Genomic DNA, 20,971 nt, shown 5'->3' on the forward strand with positions numbered 1-20,971 from the left:
AGAGGTGCACGTGGGGCCAACCAAGCACCCATCTGTACCGTACGGAGAGCCAGCCCGGAGGTAAACGTGCCTCCGACCCTGTGCCAGACCTACCAAGCTGCCTCTGGGGGGCTTCTGCATGCAAAAGGTATAGCTGCCGTGAGAAGCTGCAACCTGCCTCTTACCCCAGGTGCTCTCCTAGCTTGGATTTTGCTCTTTTCAGCTTTCCTTCCACCCCGCGTGGCCAGGACACAAGGGACGCCTGCTCCTACCAGTGCCACGGTATGAGTATCGACCCCAGGCTGACCTTCTTCACGGGCACTTTGTGCCCCCACGGCACTGCTCCGGGTTGGGTGAGTGGGAAGGAGTCCCTGTTTATTCCGGCAAGGATGTGGAAAACAACACGATTAACGCTGGCCTGGAACACACAGGAGGAGCACGCAGGGCTTTTGGCAGGAGCAGCCTCTGTCCTGAAACTCGTGGGCAGGTATCAAGGGTGATCTAAGAGGGGTGAAGAGCCCCAGGGCAACAGCCCTGCTGGGGCTGAATTCGGGACTTGGAGAGGAATTGCTCCCCTGCACTGTCAGCCCTAAGAAAGCAGAGCAGCCTCGCTGCCCTTCTCACATCCCCAAAGCCTGGTTTTCTCAGGAATTGCACATGAAGGGAGCAGGAGATGCTGTGCAAAGAGGAACCCATCCCCGCTCGCCCCAGCCCCATGCTTTGAGGGCACCAGCCTGCACACCTGCTGAACCAAGACTCTGCTACCAACTGACCCTAACGATCAGCTGAAACCTTCCTGCAGTGAAACCCTCCTCCTGGGGGGAGGCAGTGCCTCCTAAGGACAGCTCACACTGCTCTAGGACTTGCCGCAGTCCCGGAGGTCCCACCAAGTCCCCAGCCATGCCACGGCAGCCACCCAGGACAGGCACCAGCTCTCCCCATCTCCACCGAGCTGCCAGGCCCTGCAGAGGCCGTGGAGAAGACCCCCGACCTCGTGCGGGATCCTGCCGGCCCCATGAGGGTGAGTGGGAGGCAGCCTCCCCAGCCTCGCCACCCAACCCAGCCTCCTTGGCTCGAGGTGACAAAGCAGGGGAAGCTGCCCTGCTTCTGGGACAGCAGGGGGATCCTTCACTGAAACGTCCCTGCTGGCAGATCTTTAAATATATATATATATGTACATGTACCATTCATTAAAACAATTAATCGAGCAAGAAAGTTAGAAACGAAGCAATACCTACATGAGGTTCGGACCGAGAAGCTGGCATGTTAATTAGTGCTGAGCTGGTCAAACCCTCCGCAAGCTACAAATTAAAATGGTTGGTTATCAATGGGGTTAGAGAAACAATGTTCAACATACATCAGCAAAAGCACATTTTAGGAGAAATTAAAGGAACGAACCCAAAATGCTCCACCTTCCCTCCCCCTTCCCGGACCAAGCACCCCCAGCAGGGGTCTGGGTTACAGCGCTCGTTAATGTTCATCAGGTGGGACAGGGTTTGGGTGGGTGCAGGGAACACACGGGGTGCCTGCAAGCAGGGGGTTATCGTAGTCTTTGGCTGGAAACTGCAGCAAAAATACACAGTACGGAAAAGCCACCAGGGAAAGCTAAGCTGCCCGTGTGTCTCGGGACAGGAGAGCATCTCCTGCTGTGGACACAGAGGGCCGGGGTCACCTGGAGCCAAGAAGGATCTGCCCCGGGGTGTCTGTAAGGCAGCAGGGCTGGGGGAGCTCAGGACCAAGGTCTGGTACAAACAAAACACCCAGCACAGGTGCGGCTCATCCTGCAGCTGAACAACACATTTCCTTCAAGGTCATTTTGAGAGCCCCAAGCCCCGGCTGCAGCCCAGTCTTCAGAGCACCTGAGGCCGCCGGAGGCAGTGCTGGAGCCGGGTGCTGCTCTTGACCCTGGCACCTGGAGGGTTATTGCACGTGCTGCCAGGAGGCACCTTCCCACCGAAACGGACGTGCAGCGGAGCTCAGGTCAAGCAGAAGACACTGAACTTACAGCTGCTCCACGGGGGAAAGATTTCCCTGGGCTCATTTCCCATTAAAATGGGAGCCCGTCAGAGGCTGGTGCAGGAGACGGCAACTCCGTGACTTTTATCAAGGAGAAGAAAGAAGCTCTGCAGGTGGACCTCAGGGTTCGGGACCCAGGAGAAGAGCAGAGAGGACAAGGAGGGGCTGCAGGCAGGCAGAGGGGCTGGGGCACGCCGGGAGCCCCAGCCGCGTGTGCACGCTCAGTGCTTGCACAACCAAACCGCGCGTGCATCCCGCAGAGGGGCAAACCCGAAAGGCAGAGCCTGGGAGACTCTGTCGCAGAAAAACTGCCTTTCTGTGAGTCCTGGGAGCTTCTGTTCTTTGCGTCCGGTAACCATGATGTTCCTCCCAGCTCACGTGTGCACAGCCGCGTTTTAAACAGACCTCGGGCTGAACTTCCCACCCCGCTTGGACGAGGTGGACAACGCACTCGGCAGCCCCGGCGCGGAGGGGTTTCGTGTCTGTTTGTTTGCTCTCTTTCAGATGAGGACAACAAAGCGATCCTTTGTTCCCGTCATCCATCGGGGGAGGGACCGAGGCCAGGCTCGGCAGGGACGGGGAGAGGCTCTGGAGCCACACGCAGCACACCCATGCACACATGCGCGGGCAGGAACAGCCCCGGCCCCCACGGCCAAGGTCACGGCGCTGCGAGGACTGCAGGCAGGGGCAGGGGCCGGCCACCGGGAACCGTCCCCAGGAGAAGAAATCCCCGGGGGCAGCCGGTGGCCGCGGGTGCCGGACCACCAGCGCGTGGGTCGCCCAACCTCCGACACCGGCAGGGGTGGGCACGGGAGGGATGGCAGCCAGGGCCAGGATTTGGAGGTTAGGGGAGGGAGATGGTGGGAATTCTGCTTTGGCTTTCCAGGAACAAGCCGCCTCCTCCCCTGCTTGCAAACAAAGCGCAGAATTGAAAGACAAACAAACAAACAGAGGAGAATCCATCTGGGGTCAACCGGAACAATTCGATTCATGGCAGGGTGTTTTGTTTCTGAAATGTTTGTTTCAGTGAAGAAATGCCGAAGCCTTGCACTTTGAAAATGCTGAAAACGAGCGTTTTGGCGTTGCCATCTCCCTCTGCCTCTGCCTGCCTCCGCTCCGACCTGCCCCGGGGCTGGGCCGAGGCTCAGATGCTTTCGGTGGGCTCAGAAGTGCCGCAGGGCACAGGCACCTATTGTGGAGCTGCACGGGGCGCCAACATAACGCCTGCCTGAGCCCACACAGCTGGAATGATAATGACAATCTCCACCTCTGCTAACAGAAAGGAGCAGCAGGGTATCGTGCTGCTGGCTCTGCGAGGGCAGGCTGGGGAGGGAGGCGCTGCTGCTGCCGCTCGCTGCTGTGCTGGGGGAAGAGGGCCCTGCCTCCAGGTCTGGGGACGCTGCTAGGGACACATTTTTCTGACCTTTGCTGGAAATTAAAAAATGAATAATAATGGTATAACGCGGTGCTGTCACTTATTTTGGTTAAAGGGGAGTCAAAGACACGCAAGAGCTCGCCTCACTTCGCGCTGCACGCCCCGGCTGAGAGACCTGGGCTCAGCCACCGCAGCCCCTCTCCTGCTCACAGGGTGCTTGGAGGCCAGAGGGTCCTTCACCTCCATCCCCTGCACCCACCGCCCAGAAACGCCCTGGACGTCTTTGCTAACTGTGGGAGCAATGAGCAAACCGGGAGACCCGCAGTGAAGAGGCCTGGACGCCGGCATGTGGAGGTGGGCTGCGTTTTCTTACGGACAGATTCACTTCTGCGCAGCCCAGCCAAAAGCCGCCCCGGGAGCACACGGCAAGCAGCAGAGGGTGCCCAGGGTCACCCAGGAAGGGCTGAACACCCTTGCTGAACACCGGGCCTGTGGGACAAGCCGTGGGAGTCTCCCAGAGGACCCGCTGTCACCAGCCCCTGTACCCCACCACCTCATCGGATCACTCCACGCCCGTGGCTCTGGCAGCACCCAGAAAGGGACCAACGCTGCAGGAAGATGCGGGCACCATCCACTGCCCCCCCTTGTCATGCTGCAGCCCCAGCGGCAGTAACTGCTCCCCTCCTCTGCAGCAGGCCCCGGGACGGTGACAGGTCGCCTCCGCCAGGACAAAGACACAGAGGATCCAGCTGCCGGCCCTGATGGGAGCCCCACCTTCTGGTCGTCACCTTCTAAAAATGCCTTTTGCCTCCAGATTGGTAGGAAACCTCCTTTCCTCCCACCAGAGCCGACACGGGTCACCTCCAGCTCCAGCACTCAGTCACCGGGAGCACACCAGGACCCTGTGCTGGCTCCCACCCTGCTGCAGACACAGCGGCACCCTTGATTTCCAAAGCAAGTAGCAGACAGAGACCCAGCTATGCTGAGGGTGAAATCTTGATCCATGTACAACACAGCCATGGTGTGTGGGTCTCCTCCAGGACAAGCAGCACCCTAAGGTCTCGGGGAAGAACGTCAGAGCCAGGGAAAGAGTGTTTTCCCATGATTATGGACAGAAAACACATGAATTTCCCAGCAGGGGTGGGTTACAGGGTATAATTCAAAAGAGAAATGGAGGGACCTGGGTCTAGCATGCGATCAGATGGTGCCCACAGCCTCTGCAGGAGCACCGCGCATTTGGGAAAGCATCCAGAGCAAAGCTTTGGAAAGGGTGGGAGCTGCAGGGGATCTGCAGCTGCTGCTTTCCTTCCATCGCAGCCTGCATGGGGGGAACCCCCCGTCCTGCCCCGAGTGAAGGCAGCACCCGAAACAGGACTGGAGGGATGGTGGTTCCTCCTCCAGCTCCCCAAGTGCAGGTGCAAACGGGATGAGGCACAGGGATCACGGAAAACTCGCACCAGCAGTGGTGGGGAGAGATCTGCACTGCCAGGGCCATGCCTCTGGTTGTTCCCCCAGCAAGGGTGGCCGGTGAAAGGCCGGGCCTCACATCCACAGCTCTGTTCCTTCGCTGTCTGCACAGCACCCACGGCTGCTGGCTTGCATGCCCCATGCCACCAACAAGCACTTTCATGGTTAACATTGGTCAAAAGACAGGAAAAAAAATAATAAAGGATGACTTTTTTCATTTTCTTATCCAAGCTAACTGCAATAAAAGCCATGGAAGCCAAAAGAAATTTGAAATTGTGCCATTTTTGGAGTGCAAATTGAAGAGTGTGAGCCCTGCATTTCTCTTTCTTCCTTGCCCTCGCCTCCAGGTGCAACAAAACTTGGGGAAAACAGGAAAACAGTGAATGGGTCTCAGGGGGGAGACTGTAAGAAAATGAACTGCAGCAAAATTAACACGAAAACCACTCTTGATTTTTCCCCCCTAGAAAATAAAGCGAGAAAAGCGTCCAAAGAAAAGAAAAATCCGTGAAATCATCGAGGAAGAGATGCCTTTTCGTTAAAAACCCACGTGTTCTGATCAGGGCATTCTGGGCGCTGGTGGGCATGGCAGAGCAGGGGAACCCCCGGTGCTGTGCCATGGGTGGGGGCACCCTAGGGTGCTGCCCTGTGCCGCCCAGGCACCAGCAGAGGAGGGGATGGTGCAAGATGGGAGCCCCCCGTCCACTGAGCACCAACATGCTGCACAAATTGGCCAAGGGAGGGACCTGGCACGGGGGTCCCCAGCTGGATGCAGGGGGGTGAGCACCCACTACAGCCGCCGCTGCGCCCACCCAAGCCCGTAAAGGATCTTTGGGGCAAAAACAGAGGTTCCCAGAGGGAATCACATTTCTCTCTTGGGACTTTGCAGGTGTCTTTGCAGGCTGAGCAGCCCCAGCTCTCTCAGAGGAGAGAAAAAAAAAAAAAAAAGGTTCGCTATAGATTTCAGAACACGCCAGAAAAAAATAATCCATCCAAAAAAAAAAAAGCTGGGTAGATTTCTCTATTAAAAAATCAGAAGCGAGGTCGCCACAGCTCTCCAGAGCTGCAGCTACAACACCGACCATCATCACTCCATCTGCAGCACCAGGTCCTGTGCCACAAACGCCACCAACCTCCCCCTGCTGCCACCAGCCCGGGGCACGGCTGAGGGCCAGCAGCCTCCTGAAACCTGCCAATGCCACCAGTGCCCTCACCACATCACCTCCTCGTGCCACAAAGCGGCATCGCTTGCCCGGCATCACTCAGCAAACCAGGGGTAAAGTCATGAGCCACGTCCCAGCCCTCCTGCCCGTGCTATTCGGTGGCGCCCTCACTTTTCTGTCACATGCTTTCTGCACTGGGCTAGAAAAGGTGTTTTTTTATTTGCAGCAGCACAGGTTCCCATTCCAAGCCTTGTTTCGCTGTGATTTTTACAGACATGCTCCAGTTACTTTACTGATACAAGATGAAGCACAATTGTAAACAGTTAAAACAAAGCCACAAATGGCAAGGACACGGAAAGCCAATTAGGCCGTCAGCTGTATTTTCTCTCTCGAGCTGCTTTTCCCTTTCAGTGACACTTGTGCGCTCGGGCCAGGGTTTCTGGACTGCTCTGTCGGGTCCCCACCGGCTCCTGAGGCACCCCCAGAGGAGCCTGGGCTGGGTGAGGAAGAGGAGGGCCAGCTGCAGCCAGACCGCAGCAGGCTCCGGTCCCACACCCAGCTTTAGCCAAGCACCGGCCAAAGTCTTCGTGTTCCTTAGCCCAAGGTGAAGCGGGCAGAGGCTGCGGCACGTACTGCATGCTGCTGTGCCACGGGGAGGGCTGGCACGGCACGCAGCCGGCACGCATGGCCCGGCAGGAGGGATGCAGCGAGGAGGGAGGCGCGGCTCCAGCTCCCCATCAGGCTTCTCTAGCCCAGGGTACCTTGCAGCACCCACAGCCCTTAAAAAACAGGGGGTTGAAATGCCAGAACATGCTAAATACACCAAAGGGAATAGGAGATGGCGAGAAGCTCCACCAAACGCCTCTGGCAATGCTTTTGGCTGTTCTGAGTAACCCGGCTTGCCTACAGCCCGGCGCATCAAGGCACGCGTCTGCACTGACACGTCTCTGCCTCAAAGAGGGCGCAGCTGCTGGCTGCCCACCTACAGGAATGCGAAACACCAGCATGGCCAGTGCCACCAGTGTGGCCAGACATTGCCAGCCACGCTTTAGGAAGGAGCAATAGCAGCCCCAGGGGCACTGCCCGCCTGGCCCGCCTGCAGGGCACAGCTGCATGCAGAGGGAGGTGCGTGTCCTGCAGCCCCCAGACTCACGGCACGCCCAAGTTTTCTTTCTGCAACAGCAGCAACACATTCCTCCTTCATCAACTAGGCTAAAGCATGCGCAGTTGCCACCAGGGGATAGCCAGCGGCCCCAGTCCCTGCCACGGCCCTCTGCCGAGGAACCGGAGCTGCAAACAACGAGCAGCACTGGGGCAAGGCGACCTGGCCCTGTGCTCGTGGTATGGACAGAGTCACAGCCCTCCGGTGGGACCCTGGGCAAACCCTCCCACCTGCCCGCACCAGGTCACCCGGTCCAGTGCCGGTGTAAGCCCCTGCAGGACCGCCAGCTCCCTGGGGCGCTGACGGCCATTTCCAGCATCCCGCAGAGCAGAGCACTACAGGGATGAGTGCCAACCTTTCCCAGCCTCAACCAAACCACGCAGTTGAGGAAGAGATGCCAAAGGGGTGAGCCTCTCACAGACACATTTCTGCTGTCCCAGAAAATCAATCTGACACCTCTTATCAAACATACGGGAAAAGGATGAGCTTGTGGCTGTTCGTTGTAGCATGGGGGAAAAGGGAGGTGAAAACAGGTGAAAATGTAAAAAGAAGGCTATGACCAAACATGACCCCACATTTGCACCAATGTGCCCAGCCCTGCACCCAGACAAGTTCCCCCACATCGAAATACTTGTTAAGTAAGAATCTGTAGCAACTTTTTACCTACCTGGGCAGGAAGAAGGGGCTCTTTGTCATCAATGTCAATGAGGACGTCATCCCTGGGCGTGAGGCTCACATCATCTGCAATCGGAGCAAGCACAGGCATGAGCAGGACATGCAGCTGTTACAGACCCCAGAACCAAACTACCTCCAGATCAAGCTCCAGGAGCAACTTCAGCCATGCCCAGAGCCCCCACACCACCCAAAGCTCACGTTCACGGGGCTTGGCCACAGCCCACCAACGGACCCCAGAGCCCAACTCCTCCTCAGCACCTCCTGGGCCTTTTACATCAGACCTACAGCTGTGCTGAGCGACAAGCCATGCACACAGCCACCCACAGCTCCTCCTGGGGAAGGGCGAGGGGGGCAGCCAGCGGTGGGCTCGGTGCCACGGGTACCTGCGTGCTCCTGGGGCCCGTCGGCCTCCTCGTGGTAGGGGTCACAGTAGAAGTCCTCCAGCGAGCGGACGGTGCACTGCCCCACCACGGGCCTGCGGCCGAACGGCCTGTTGTCGATGATTTTGATGATGATGGGGGGGCTGTACAGGCTCTCGCTGGGCAAACGCTGCAGGCAGAGGGGGGGGCACACATAAATACACAGAGCGCCCACCCCGCACCTGCCTGAAGGGAAGCGAGGCTGAGCAGGGCAGAATCAGCTCCGGCCCAGGGTTGTTTTATAGGCCCCCGGAGGTCCCTTCCCCATGCCGGCCGCGTGGGGCCGAGGTCCTCACCACCTCCATGAAGAGCACGCAGACGTCGAAGTTGGGGTTCTTCTTGACGTTCTTGATGACGCAGGACTGCACGAGCTGCCCGCCGCACTCCACCAGCAGGCTGGGCGAGGTGACGCTGGCCAGCTGGTAGCTCTTGAGGTTCCTCAGCCCCCAGGCCAGGATCTGCAGGGTGAGGGGGACGGGCAGAAAAGGCTGAGCCAAACTGCTCCCTCTGGGTCTGCCCTGAGCGTCTCAGCAAGAGAGTCAAACCCAAAGGTTGGCCCACCGCGAGGGAGAGCCAAATCCCCCACGTGGGCCAGGTGCTGTGAGGAGAAGGCAGGCCATGCAGCGAGCATTCATCCCTCTGGGCACAGCATGCCCTGTGTCCACGTTGCTCATCTGAGAACGGCCTAAAGAGCAAGTGTGGGCCTGGGCCAGGGCTTGGTGAGGTTCAGCTTCCCCGGTGGGAAGTCGGACCTGGTGCCAGCTCGGTGATGGGACCAGAGGACAAAATGGAAACCCGTTGGCCCACTGAGGCAAGTACGTGCAGCGGGAGTGGAGGAAATTGTGTTTTTTTCCATGCAGAGCAAACCCAGAGCCAAGATCATGGCTTGAGGAGACTTGTGGCTGACAGCTGATGGGCAGAACCAGCTCCCAGCGCTGGCTGGACCCTGTGCCCACCAAGTCTGCTCGGCTCCCATTTCTGGGTCTCGCCCCCGTGCACTCCCCGCCACTCACCTCGATGGCCGTGCGCTGCAGGACCGGCTTGATCCCCTGGGGCACCATGTAGATGTTGGGCTCCCGCTGGGGCGGCGGGTATGGCAGGTCGGAGTCTGCGGACTGCGGGGTGGAAGGGTGATAGCATCAGGGGGGACAAGACTGGGCACCAGCCCCATCGCCTCCCTACGCTACGTCCCCCAGAGCCTCCTCTCTGCTAAAGCCGTCTCCTCCCCGCTGTCCGTGACACCCAGATGGGGGGAAACGGACGTACTTGCAAACTATTTCTCTCCCTTTAATCTGACCCCGGGAAAGACCAAGCACCTCTTGCTCAGAGCGATGCCTGAGCCTTCCCAAGGGAACTGGGAGGCATCTCCTGCCCCACGCCGAGGCACAGTCTCCTTTGGGGGAGGAGGAGATGAAACCACATCTACCCCAGACCAGGGCCGCAGCGAGGTAGTTACGGGGAGGGATGAAGAGAACGGATGAAGCAGCAGCAGGGGGAGAATTAGTGGCGTTAGCTCCGCGCGCTGGGCAGTGAGATGCTGCGGCCAGCGCCCACGGTCCAGCGGGCAGAGGTGGGGCAGCACGATGGGACGCAGGCTGGCATCACCCCCAGCCGCGGGAAGGGGCACACGATACAATCAGAGATCGTCTAGATTCGGAAAAACCTTCATGACCATGAAGTCCAACCATCAGAGGTAAACCATTCAAGGTAAAACACCTCTGCCACCTCTTGTTAATTCAAGGCCTGGAATAGCGATTGCCTGAAAGCATCGGATTTTTATTGGTATGTTGTGTGTGATGTATAAATTTATGTTATTCTTCTGCATCTGTGTTCTTGTATCTTCTCTTGAGGTAAGTGCAAGCTTTCCTCAGCTAGGGCTGTCTTTTATCCTAACACAGTGAGGCCCTGATCCAACCGGTACTGTTGGATTCCATGGAATTTAAGAAAATATATATTTTGTTTTATTAGTAATAAAGGAATACCACCAACTCACAAAAAGCACAGTTTAAAGAGCTACGTGGCTGGTACTAAACTAATTAATTACTAACCCTAAGAATCTGTAACAGTCCATCTGCTTTGGTAAATGTAAAGATCCAGCAGAACACCCACTTGTTGCCCACCAGCTGTCCCTACAATAGGGCACTTCTGATTTAATACTGAAAATGATTGGATATAAAGTACTCCCAGGATACTAATGGCAGGAGTAATCGCAATTCAGCACTAAAAAGTATGTTTTTGTGGGGATTTTTGTGATAAGATTTAACATACTATTTTAACACTGATCCCATAAGAGAACGATGCCGGCCCCAGGACAGGGCTCAGGTGCAGACAGAAGGAGGATTCCTTCACCGTGAGACCAAGTCTGGACAGCAGGCGAGGGACTCAAAATTTGCTTTCACAGGGCAGGAAGGAGGGAGCCAGACTTCCCTGGCTGCTGACGGAGGATGGGCTCAGAGCCCTTCCAGGGTTTGGGTTCTTCTTGACCTGGATCTTTGAATTCAGACTCACTGAGAAGGCAGGAATGAAAGCAAAACCTCTAAAAATGCATCCTTCAACCAAGGGCAGTTGGAACCAATTTAGGAGACCGGCATTCTTTTCAGGCTAAAGTATTATTGCATTAAATTAAGTGGGTGTATGCATTTCAAGTATGGGACTGGTTGGGGTTTATGTGCATGTGCAGATGACTACGCTACAAAGGGATTTTCCATAGTGGCATGTTGGATGTACTAGATGTTAAGCTCTACTTTGCAGTGGCAGCTGCCGGTGGCTGCTGAACTGAATTGCGTGTGCACTGGGTCTGGCTTGGGGCAGCAGAATGGACTGCACGGCCCTTGAAGAGCTGTCCCCAGATTCGTTTGTCATGCACTGCACTTACAGCACTTCAAGGTGCCTAAGCAGGGGCTGAAGCAGGACAAGCCTCAGTCTGTCCTTGTTCGGTGAAAAACGGTTGTTTCTATCTTTAATTGTGCTTAAGTTGCATTTAAGCTGCTCGCCGGAGACACAGCTGGGGAAGCCAGCCCACCTCCAAGCCCTGAGGAAGGCTCAAAATGTGATGTCTGTTCCCCAAAAGGGAGTACTTGTCCCCTCTAAGAGAGCTCCTAAATTTCCACTGGCACAAATGCCATGTGTTGCGTTTCCTTATAGCCGGTAGACTAAAGATTATTTCAATTTTTCTGTCCTCTGGCAAATCCGTAAGGGAAAAGGGGAAAGCCTTAGGGAAAGAGCTCCTGCTTGCCCCCTGTCCTGCTGGGTCCACCAGCAGCTTTGACAGCAACAGCACCCGTCTGGCTCCCAGCACTGCGACGCCTTCAGCTAGGGCTGTGCTTCTCCCAGATCTCCGCTGGATGAACGAGCATCAGAGGTTTCACCAGCTGGGACAGAAAGGGGCAGCGAGTCCTTGGGACGAGTGGACACAGGGAGGCACCGTGGAGGATTCAGGGTCATAGTGGGGAACAAGCAATTCCCAGACACAGCTCTCAACCCAGCCACAGCAGGAAGGACAAGACACCCATGCAAAGGCCCGTGGGGTCAACTGGAAGCTGTATTTTTTTTTCGAGTGGGGCCAAGTCAGGGGAATCAGAGTGGAAGGAAGCTCTGGAGGCCACCTCGTCCAACCCTGCCTTTCACACAGGGGTGGAAGAGAGGTGAGCAAAAGTCCACGCAGCTCAGCCCAGCCGAAACAATGACTGGCAACTTCTCCCTGTTTGAGCACGCAGCTGGGTGATGCAATTCAAGGGGAAGTTAAATCCCAGTGCGTGGAGGGGATATGTCCTAAAAGGGCTGCTCCCACTTCCACCAAACAGAAAGGCAGGAGAAGGAAGTCTGGTGCCAGCCTGGCCATCCAGACACAAGATGAACCCGAATCTGAGGCGTGTATGAGCCTGGCTGCCCCCAGGGGTTTATTTACTGCTAAGGGAACTGGAGCCTCCAGGCTGGCATTGCTCTTTGGGATGCAACCTCAGGGACCTGGTTTGGAGGGGGCTCCTGCAGGGCAGGGGGGTGAGGCCAGGCTGTGTCTGAATTTGCTTTCTGGACAGGGGCAGAGGAACAGAGGGGAGCCAAGTGTCCGAGCATAAAAGGTACCCATTGGAGGAGCCCCTCGTAGAACAAGGCGGGGGTGCAGAGCTGTGGAGTGCCCAGTCCAGAAATGGCAGTGGCAAGAAATGGAGGAGAAAGAGCAGAGAGATGGTTATGTTCACACGAGCTCGGCCATCTCAGCACACATGGAGCATGAAGACGAGCCCTCCCGCACCACCAGGAACGGCTGATGGAAGAAACCACGGAAGAAACTTCCACTGTGGGTGGAAGAAACTAATTTTGCAAAGATGTGCTCATGCCATCCAATCCTTCACGGAGGGTGGCCAAGCTCTTTCCATGCCCCAGGTTCCTCATCACTTGTCTCCCAGACTTTGGGGTTACCTGGCTCCTAGGGCCACCACAGCACTCAAACAGCTTTGCCCCTCGTTCAGCTCCCTGCCTTGGGCTTTCCAAGATGCCAGCCCACCCTGGCAGTGCTCAGTTCAGCCAGTGATGGGCTCTGCAGGGTGTACAGCCTTGTATGTATTTAATTTAGAGCACATGGAACACACCAGCACATGCCACAATTCATGGTGAATCCCTCCCCAAAAAGCTGCAAACTTTTCAGGGGGGATTCCAGCTGAGGTCCAGTGAGAGGTCAGCACAGCATTTCGGCTTTCACATGCTTTGTTTGGCCAGGTTGAACATCAGCAGACCTCATGCACACACATCCCACAAAGGTTAATTAAATACCACCCGACGTGCCCTGCCTCAGGAGCCCTTCCTGAGGTAAGGGCAGAGCCATCTGCCCCATCCTGCTGGTGACCACTCATTTCTAAAACCCTGATGCAATGGATTTGACCCATCTGAAATGAAGTGGCTGCCCCGTGGAGGCACAATTTCAACAATGTCCAAGATGTGGAGACAAAAAATCTTACAGACTCACCTCATCCAGGCTGGAGGAGAGCTCATTCTGTTTGGAGAAGAGAAGGAAAGTAGAGTTAGAGCAACTCCCAACCATAAGCCATCCTAGGGCTTTTAGACTGCAGCTGATAACCAAATGGGAAAATGATGCTGTCCAAGTCTCTGCCTCCCCTGGCTCAGTTTGAGAAGAAATCAGTGCAGGTGACATAAAACATTTGAAAGCCCAGCATCAGTTAATGCCTTCGCTGGGCTTCTGGGTAGGAAGTGTGCTGGGAAGCACAGCCCTTCTCAATAGAAATGCTGAATTTTCTCAGGGCAGGAATACATCCTTCCATATATCTGGAATGGGATATGCTCGCTCTGCCTTGGAGGTCAAAAGCGAGCTACCTCGCTCACTCCAGCTCCCTCCGCCATCAGCTGAAGGAAATCAGCACCCCCGCATGGGGATTCATCCATCTCAAGACAGGTACCTAAGACAGGATGGACAAACTGCCTGCAGGACCAGGGCTGCAAGGTCCACTGCAAACCCCTGCTGAGACCCAGCAGCTCTTTGGGGCAGGGGACCGGAGGGATAGTCGAGGGTGCAGGGCCGAGGAGTTACAAGCAGGAGGGAGGCATTACCTCGAAGCCAGGGATGTGATGGACAGCCGGCTGTGGAGAAGAAAAACACACACTTGTCGTTTGCACTCCTGGCGATGAGAAACATTTTGGAGCCGGGCTCCGAAATCCTGGGCGAGAGGGCAGGGCCCTGCCTCCAGCAAGGAGGCACGAGCAGAGCTTTGCAGCCACCAGGCTGCCTTCGGCTGGCATCAAGCAAGGTCCTTGCACAGGACCAAAGTCTTTCCCACCCAGCCCTGCAGCTTCTGCACGGGGTGAGGAGGCAGCAGAGGCAGCGTGCAGGTGACTCGGCCCCGTCCTGGCAGCAGAGACCTCCCCGGCGGCACACAGCATCCCCTCGCCACCTCCCCTGGACATCAGCTCCCGTATTCCACTGGTGGCTGCCAACCTGCCCAGCTTCGTGCAACCAGAAGTGGTGCACAGCCGATGTCAGCCTCCCTGCACGGGCACAGCCCTGGTCCCCCCAGCAGCCCCGGCACATGGAGCAGGGCTGAGACCCAGCACATCCCCGGCAGCAGCAGCGTGCAGGCAGCACAGCATCCCCGCAGGAGCAGCGCTGGGACCCACATGGCGGGGAGAGAGGAGGGAGCTGCGGGACCCCGTTCCCAATTAGCACCTGGGGGCCGGGAGGGGGAAGCAGGAGGGGCAGATGTAGGCTTCCATCCGCTTCCCTTGGCACGGAGGCAGAGCTGGGCTGCAGCCAGTGGAAAAGCAAGGGATGAAAAAGGCGAGGGGGTGGTGCGTGCATGGGGAGGGTGGAAAGGGAACGAGAGCGCACGGGGCATGAAGAGCAGCCTCTCCAGCCCGGGCTGGCTCTGCGGTGCAGCCTGCGTCCCCTGCGGCTCGTTACGCGAGCAGCCAGCAGAGCCGGGCAGCTTGCTGCAGCAGTAACCGCCCACCGCAGCTCTCATAAATCCCCTCCGGAAATTAACTCTGCTCTGAGCAAAGGGCAGCGATCTGGGGCTGGATGCTCTGGGCTCTTCCCGCGGTGCAGAGGTGCCAAGGCTCGGAGCTAAGTGAGCCTGGCCAAGCTGGCTGGATGGAAGCAGCACCTCCCAAACCAGCACCCCGGCAGCCAAGGCTTGGACCCGGCACCGAGCCTCTTCCCACTGCTCTGCTAATCCACCGCATGGCTGGAAGCTGCGGAGGGGCACCCGGAGAGGCGCTGAGCCCAGCGGGGATAACAGTGCCGAGCAAAGGCTGGGAAAGTGCTGAGACACAGAGGGAAGAAGCCAGCGTTGCAGTCAGAGGACGGGGCGCTCACCTTCTCCCTCTGAATCAGCTCGAAGGACGCCAGCAGCTCCCCGACGCTCCTGCTGCCCTTGCTGACCGGGTGCCAGGAGAGCCGCGGCGAGCGCTGCAGGCTGGGCTTGCACACGCAGCGCCCCATGAACTCGTCCGCGCCCTGGAAGGCAGCAGAGGGACGGGGAGCCCCCCTCAGATACCTGCCACGGCGTCTGACCCACGAGGAACCCATCCACCCAAAGAGGATTCGGATGCCCGTGCAGACCCAGGTCTTCCAGCTCCTCCTCCCTGTTACTACTAGGGATAGAAACGCACTCTTTTTGCGTATTTTTGCTTAAACAGGAGGTGAGATTCCTCTGCTATCGCACAATTTCAGAACAGGAGCTTGGAGTATGACACAGAATCACAGAATACAATGACAGAGCATCCCGAGCTGGAAGGGACCCCCCTGGATCACCGAGTCCAGCTGCTGGCCCCAGAAGCAGGACCAGCAGCTCCTCACGAGCCCATTCACCATCTGCAGCTGGACCTCCGGCTGCCCTCGCTGCCACCCCGAGGAGTTTCCAGCTTTCCCAGGAGTGACAGAGAGCGTGATAACTTAGGTCCCAGCACAGCAGCTACAGGAACTGAAGCAGGACCTTGGGGTCAGCAGTGAGGTCAGGGCCCTCTCTGCCATAGGCAGGGCACGACACGACCTCCAGCACGAGAGCCCACGTGGAGGGAAGAGAGGAGGGGGGGGGACGCACCGAGACGTTCCCAAGGTGTTGTGCGTGCCGTGCATTCATGCACTGCTCTTACAGGTGGTCTGAAAGCCCCCCTGCCCTTGTGGCAGGCTACAGTCCAGTTTGTCTGGGGAGGATTCAGGGTTATCTCCCCACCCAAACTGCCATCACTACAAGGCACTTTGGATACTGTGGGCAGCTGGGCAAACAACAGTGCACAGTCCCCCTACTCCCACGACTGGTTTAAATCCTGTCCCAAGTTCTTTGCACAAGTAACTATGGCTAACTGAGACGCTCGGCAACATCGATACAGCCTTGGTAACTAGAGCAGGGCACCACGGACATCAGCAGCACCCTAAAATCCACTTGCTGGATTTTTATCATCTGAGTGTCCAGGCCGGTGTCCGAGCTACTCAGAGATGCTACAGCTTTGCGCTCCACAAGGCAGGAACGGTGCTGTGCGTTTCTCCCATTTACCTCAGCACACTCATACCACCAAGGCCCAGCTCATGCCAGTACACTTACATAGGTGTCGTGGTCATATATTTCCACCACGATGTTGGGAGGGGAGTCGGACACCTTCTGGGGGTCCCCGAAGATCTCTATCTCATAGAAGATGAGCGTCTGGTCCCAGGTGGGGTTCAGGGTGTTCTTGATCACCACCGTCTTCTGGCTTTGGTGGAGGAAGGAAACAATGGCATACGGATCTGCAAGGGACGGTGGGCAAGAGGTGAAGGCTGAATCACAGCTACCAGTCGGAGGAGAATTCACGTCGTACAAGCACCTGCAGCCGTGCAGGGAAGACCGCAAACAAGCTGAGAGAGCTGTGGGTCTTTTAGGAACAGCAACGACGTTCCCATCGTGTCCCAGGCAACTCCACCTCTTACCCCCTATACACCAGTTACCCTCAGCTGAGGCACTTCCCAAGCCAGGTGTCACCTGGCAAGGATCCAAAACGACGTGAGGAACCATCGCTCTGGGGTCTCACCCAGGTCACCCCAAAGCCAGTCCCAGGAGAGCTGCTGGTGGCCAGGAGCACGGCACACCCCATGAACGCTCGGCACCGCACAAACCCCCAGCCCCAGGAGGGGACCCCAGCCCCACAGGAGCTCTCGTGCCCCCCACGCAGAGCATGGGGAGCTGACACTGGAGCACACCGGCCCCTGCGTGCCCTGGGCACGCGGGTCGGCCCCGAACACCCCACAGCGGGCTGTGGCGGAGCAGGGAGGCATCCCCCACCTCCCTCCCTCCGCCAGAGGCTGGGGGGGGAGGCCGGGGGGATGTATTTTCCTTCTTGGCGTCCGGACCGCAGCAGACGTGTTTAATGAGCCGGGCTGTTTGCGAGGTGGCCGGCTGGAGAGAGCACTATTCACGCTGGGAAGAACCTTTTCCACTTACGCGCTTTTTTCCAGTAAGAGGAAAGCAGAATGCGTTACAATAAACAAAAAAACCATGGGTTTGGATTTGCTTTTTTGCTCTTTTTTTCCCCTCTTCTTCTTTTTAAAGGAGGCCTCCATAAAGCCCCTTTGTTTAGACCCTCGTGTGCACAGAAGGTTTATTTTTATAACTGTGTAAAGCCCCCTTAATGAACTCCTTTATGCTTTGTTAAGGCAGCAGAGATCACAATTCCACATTGTGGCATGTTGTTACTCATGTTGTCCTTGGCTGGGTTTTTCCGAGGGAAGGGACTCCCTCCCCGCTCCGCGATCGGGGCCATGAGATCACCTCGGTCCCCACCGTTTCGAACAACAACCCCATTGTGGAGACGGGACCTCGGTGGGCGCAGACACTGGGTGATTGTTTGGGTGCCCTGCACCTCTCCGGGGCATTTGTGCCCCTACATCGCACCCCTCTGCTTCCAAATAGCGGGGGGAGCCCGAGCCCCCCAGGACCGCGGTCCTGCTGCCTGGCACGGGGACGTCCCCGCGGTGGGTCACCACTTCTGGGGACTGTCCCTGCACGCCACCCGAGGTCCATCACCTCCGTGTCAGCCCCAGAAGGAATCCCACACCCGGCCCCTTTGCGAATCCCCGCAGCGGGGTGACCACGGCGAGGGCCTCGGGGGGATGCAGGATGCGCCCGGCCGCGGGCATCGCTGCAGAGGGTGCGGGTGCTGCGGGGGTGCTGAGGGGTGCTCACGTCCCAGACGCAGCCCCACCACGCAGCACTCGGGACTTTTTGCATCGCCCCAGCCCCGGCTCTGATTCAGGGATAAATACCAACATCCCCACTTTGCTGTTTTTCCACCTCAAAATGACACCGCAAAGCACTAACGGCCGCGCACAAAGACAGCTTCGGTCACAAGCACCAAAGAGCTGTGGGGATGAGGATGTGGGGCCGCCCGGCTGCAGGGCCAGTCCCCACCCAGCTCGAGCTCCAAAGGACAGTCCCCAGCGTGTCTCCCCCTCCACAGCCACGCTTCTGTCCCTGCTGCAAACAAAATGCTCCTAAAACCAAGCAACCTGCAGGCCCGCAGCCTCGGCACCCAAACAACCCACACCCATCGACCTCCAGCACGACGCACCTGACTTTAACTTCATTTCCTATTTCATTCCATTTTCTGAAATACCCTCCCCCATCTGCCACTGTCAGGTATTCTCTTTTCCAACCAGATTTTCAAAGAACTTTTTCTTTCCTAACAGATGGGGTCTCTCTCCTTCAGCAGAGCTCCTTGGTTCACAGCAAGCCCAAAATCATGAGCCCCTTGCTCTCAGCTTGGAGGAGAAATCCCCCCCCCTCAATCTCCCTGGTTCCACCAGAGCAGCAGAAGCAGGGACGGGTCCTTCAGAGGAGGAGATGAGGCTTCCTGCATGCCTTGCCCTGCCAGGGACGAGCTCCCACCGCTGACCACGGTTCCCTTTGCAGAACTGGGAACAAAACCCAGGCAGCCTCCATCCCTTCCCCAAACCCCACGACAAACCCCCTCCACAAACCCCAAAACCCCCACTGCCAGCCCTGCCTGTCTGCTCCCAGGTGCTCACTGCACCTTTGCACCCTGTTGAATTTTTCCACGTGCGTCGCAGGGAGGTTTCTGCCCCGTGCTCCACCGTCTCAGCCCCAAGCCCTCCATCCTCTCTGCGTTCCCACAGCTCGCACAGGAGGCTGGCTCGAGGCGCTGGGCCACGGTAAACATCCCTGCCCTCCCTCTGTTTGTGTTTGTCGTGCCCCGAGCCATCTGCTACCCAGCCTTGCCACCAGCTTTCCGTGCCACCATCACCTCGGGTCAGGAGAAGGGGCCATTAGCAAAGCAAACAGCTCTGACTCACAGCTGACCTGGGCAACTGTGGTTTCTGGCTGGGCTCTCACATAACAGGCCTTGGATCTCCGACTTCTTGCTGTTGGGACTCGAGCTACAGGGCTGGTCTCCTTGGGAAAGCCTCGTGCCTTTGGTGCACGGCTGCCAAACACCCCCATAAACACCCCGAAGCTCCAGAAATTCGCTTCGGCGACCCTACTGGCGTTCATCAGAGCACTAATCGTGAGCACGAACGTGTGGATGATGCACGCAGCTGGGCTTACCTGAAAAGCTGTCCTTGTCCATGGCGATCAGGTCCCGAGCCTGGTACATGTAGCAGCGCAGGTGGTATCTGTTCCCATCTGCCATGGGGAACGGGAAGCGGGTGAGGGGAGAGCCCGGGGTGAGCGCGGGCAGCACCACGAGTCCGTGCCCATGTTCCCAGGAAGGAGCCGTGCCCAGCCCCGTCCCCACCCGCCGGCACTGGAGGAGATTTGGGGCGATGCCCGGCCATGGGGTGCCCGCAGCAGAGCCCCCACACTGCGGCTCCTGAAAATTTTGCCCTCCCCTTGGGGACTCACAGTCAAAAATGCAGGAAATGGTGGGTCTGTTGACACCGAAACTGAGGGTGGAGACAGATTTGCCGTCATCGCTCTTGTCGTCCGTCACTCCCCCCTGCAAGAGAAAGCAATGGGAGACTGGTTGTACCGGGACCCCCGCGGGGTGCGATGCCCCACGGCTTGTCCACAGGGGTGTCCGAGGGGACTTCGGGCTCCTGGGGACTTTCACCTCCCAGCACCCATGGGGTGACCCTGGGGCTCTCCTGCCCCCCAGATCCTGAGCCGTGCCATGCTGGGAGTTAATGGGATGGGTCAACAAAGCCCCAGAGCCACCAAGTCAGATGGCCTCGGGCTTGTGTGCATCAGTCCTTCCCCTGCCTTGCTTCCCTCCTCTTCCTTCCCCTTCCCCCTCCTCTTCCTCCTCCTCCTCCTCCTCCCCACCCAGCATCCGAGGGACCCCAACCCACAGCCAACGGGTCCCAGCTCCCCTAACACCCCCGGGTATTTCAGCAAAGCCCCTCCGTAAGGCACAGCACTCTTCTTCTTGGGGCAGCAGCTACAGCAATTTCACTAAGTCCCCTTGTGAGCAAAATTAATGGAGTATAAACTCAGCTAACAGCGATACAGCTGGTGTCGAGGGCAGAGAAATGCCCCGGCCATTGCTTGGAAGGAGCCTCGGCCGACCTTGGCCAACGCTCTTTCCTCTTCTTGTTTTCATGCGTGAGCGCCGGCCGTTTGGCACCTCTTGGTTGCCACGTTCGACTTGAAATAGTTAGTTGCAGGAAAAGGAGCATACAGATGGCTTTCCAGCCAGCGTAAAGCTGATCTTTGAGTATTTTCAATTATCAGATGCTAGGGAGAGAGGGGAGGGGTGTTTGAAAAAAAAGAGAAGGGAAGGAAAGGAAAAATAAAAGCAGGTCCGGGATGGAGTTTCTGGATCCCAGAGCCACCCAGTCCCAAAAACAGGTCAGGAGCTTCGGTGGTCCGCAGAGCCCTTTTTGCCTTTCCAAAATGCTCCAGATCCATGCAGCAGGGCAAAAGGGGGTTCCCACCACCCTAAACCACCGTGGAGCACCCTTTGACCACCGGTTTAACCCAAATTTCCCGAAGCTGATGTAAAGCCTCCCCAGTTCACCGTCGACAAGGGGCTTGCGAGCAGAGACTGGGCAGCTCCAGGCTCCAAAGCACACCTTGGAGAGGGTGAGCTGCAAAAAGACCTGGCTCTTGGCTATCGTTTGGGGTCTTCACACGGGATGCAGCACCTTCAAGACTTCCCCCCCTTCCTCCCATCCCTGCGAGGCTTCCAAATGCAGTGCAAGGTGCGAGCAGCCAACACAAGGCTTCAGCACTGGGACCCTGCTGTCACCACACCCCAGCAGGACTGCACACCTCGCTGT

At 57.5% G+C, this 20,971-nt stretch overlaps 1 protein-coding gene across 19 annotated transcripts in view; it reads right to left on the reverse strand.

Moving 5' to 3' along the window:
- Positions 1-20,971, reverse strand: part of DYSF (dysferlin) — a 93,375-nt gene that overhangs the window by 44,685 nt on the left and 27,719 nt on the right. For 9 of the 19 annotated variants that reach the window (XM_040555069.1, XM_040555066.1, XM_040555074.1 and 6 more), the window contains 12 exons: positions 19,596-19,689; positions 19,299-19,376; positions 16,305-16,486; positions 15,077-15,217; positions 13,816-13,845; positions 13,217-13,243; positions 12,337-12,378; positions 9,267-9,368; positions 8,550-8,711; positions 8,218-8,383; positions 7,827-7,900; positions 1,218-1,280 (listed from right to left, as the gene is read on the reverse strand). In XM_040555069.1, the coding sequence (XP_040411003.1) occupies positions 1,218-1,280; positions 7,827-7,900; positions 8,218-8,383; positions 8,550-8,711; positions 9,267-9,368; positions 12,337-12,378; positions 13,217-13,243; positions 13,816-13,845; positions 15,077-15,217; positions 16,305-16,486; positions 19,299-19,376; positions 19,596-19,689 (1,161 nt within the window). The remainder of the gene's footprint in view (positions 1-1,217; positions 1,281-7,826; positions 7,901-8,217; positions 8,384-8,549; positions 8,712-9,266; positions 9,369-12,336; positions 12,379-13,216; positions 13,244-13,815; positions 13,846-15,076; positions 15,218-16,304; positions 16,487-19,298; positions 19,377-19,595; positions 19,690-20,971) is intronic. The other 10 variants (XM_040555073.1, XM_040555071.1, XM_040555060.1 and 7 more) reach the window with 3 other exon arrangements.

Source organism: Cygnus olor, chromosome 4 (genome assembly GCF_009769625.2).
Source record: "Cygnus olor isolate bCygOlo1 chromosome 4, bCygOlo1.pri.v2, whole genome shotgun sequence".
In the NCBI taxonomy this organism is placed as follows: Eukaryota; Metazoa; Chordata; class Aves; order Anseriformes; family Anatidae; genus Cygnus; species Cygnus olor.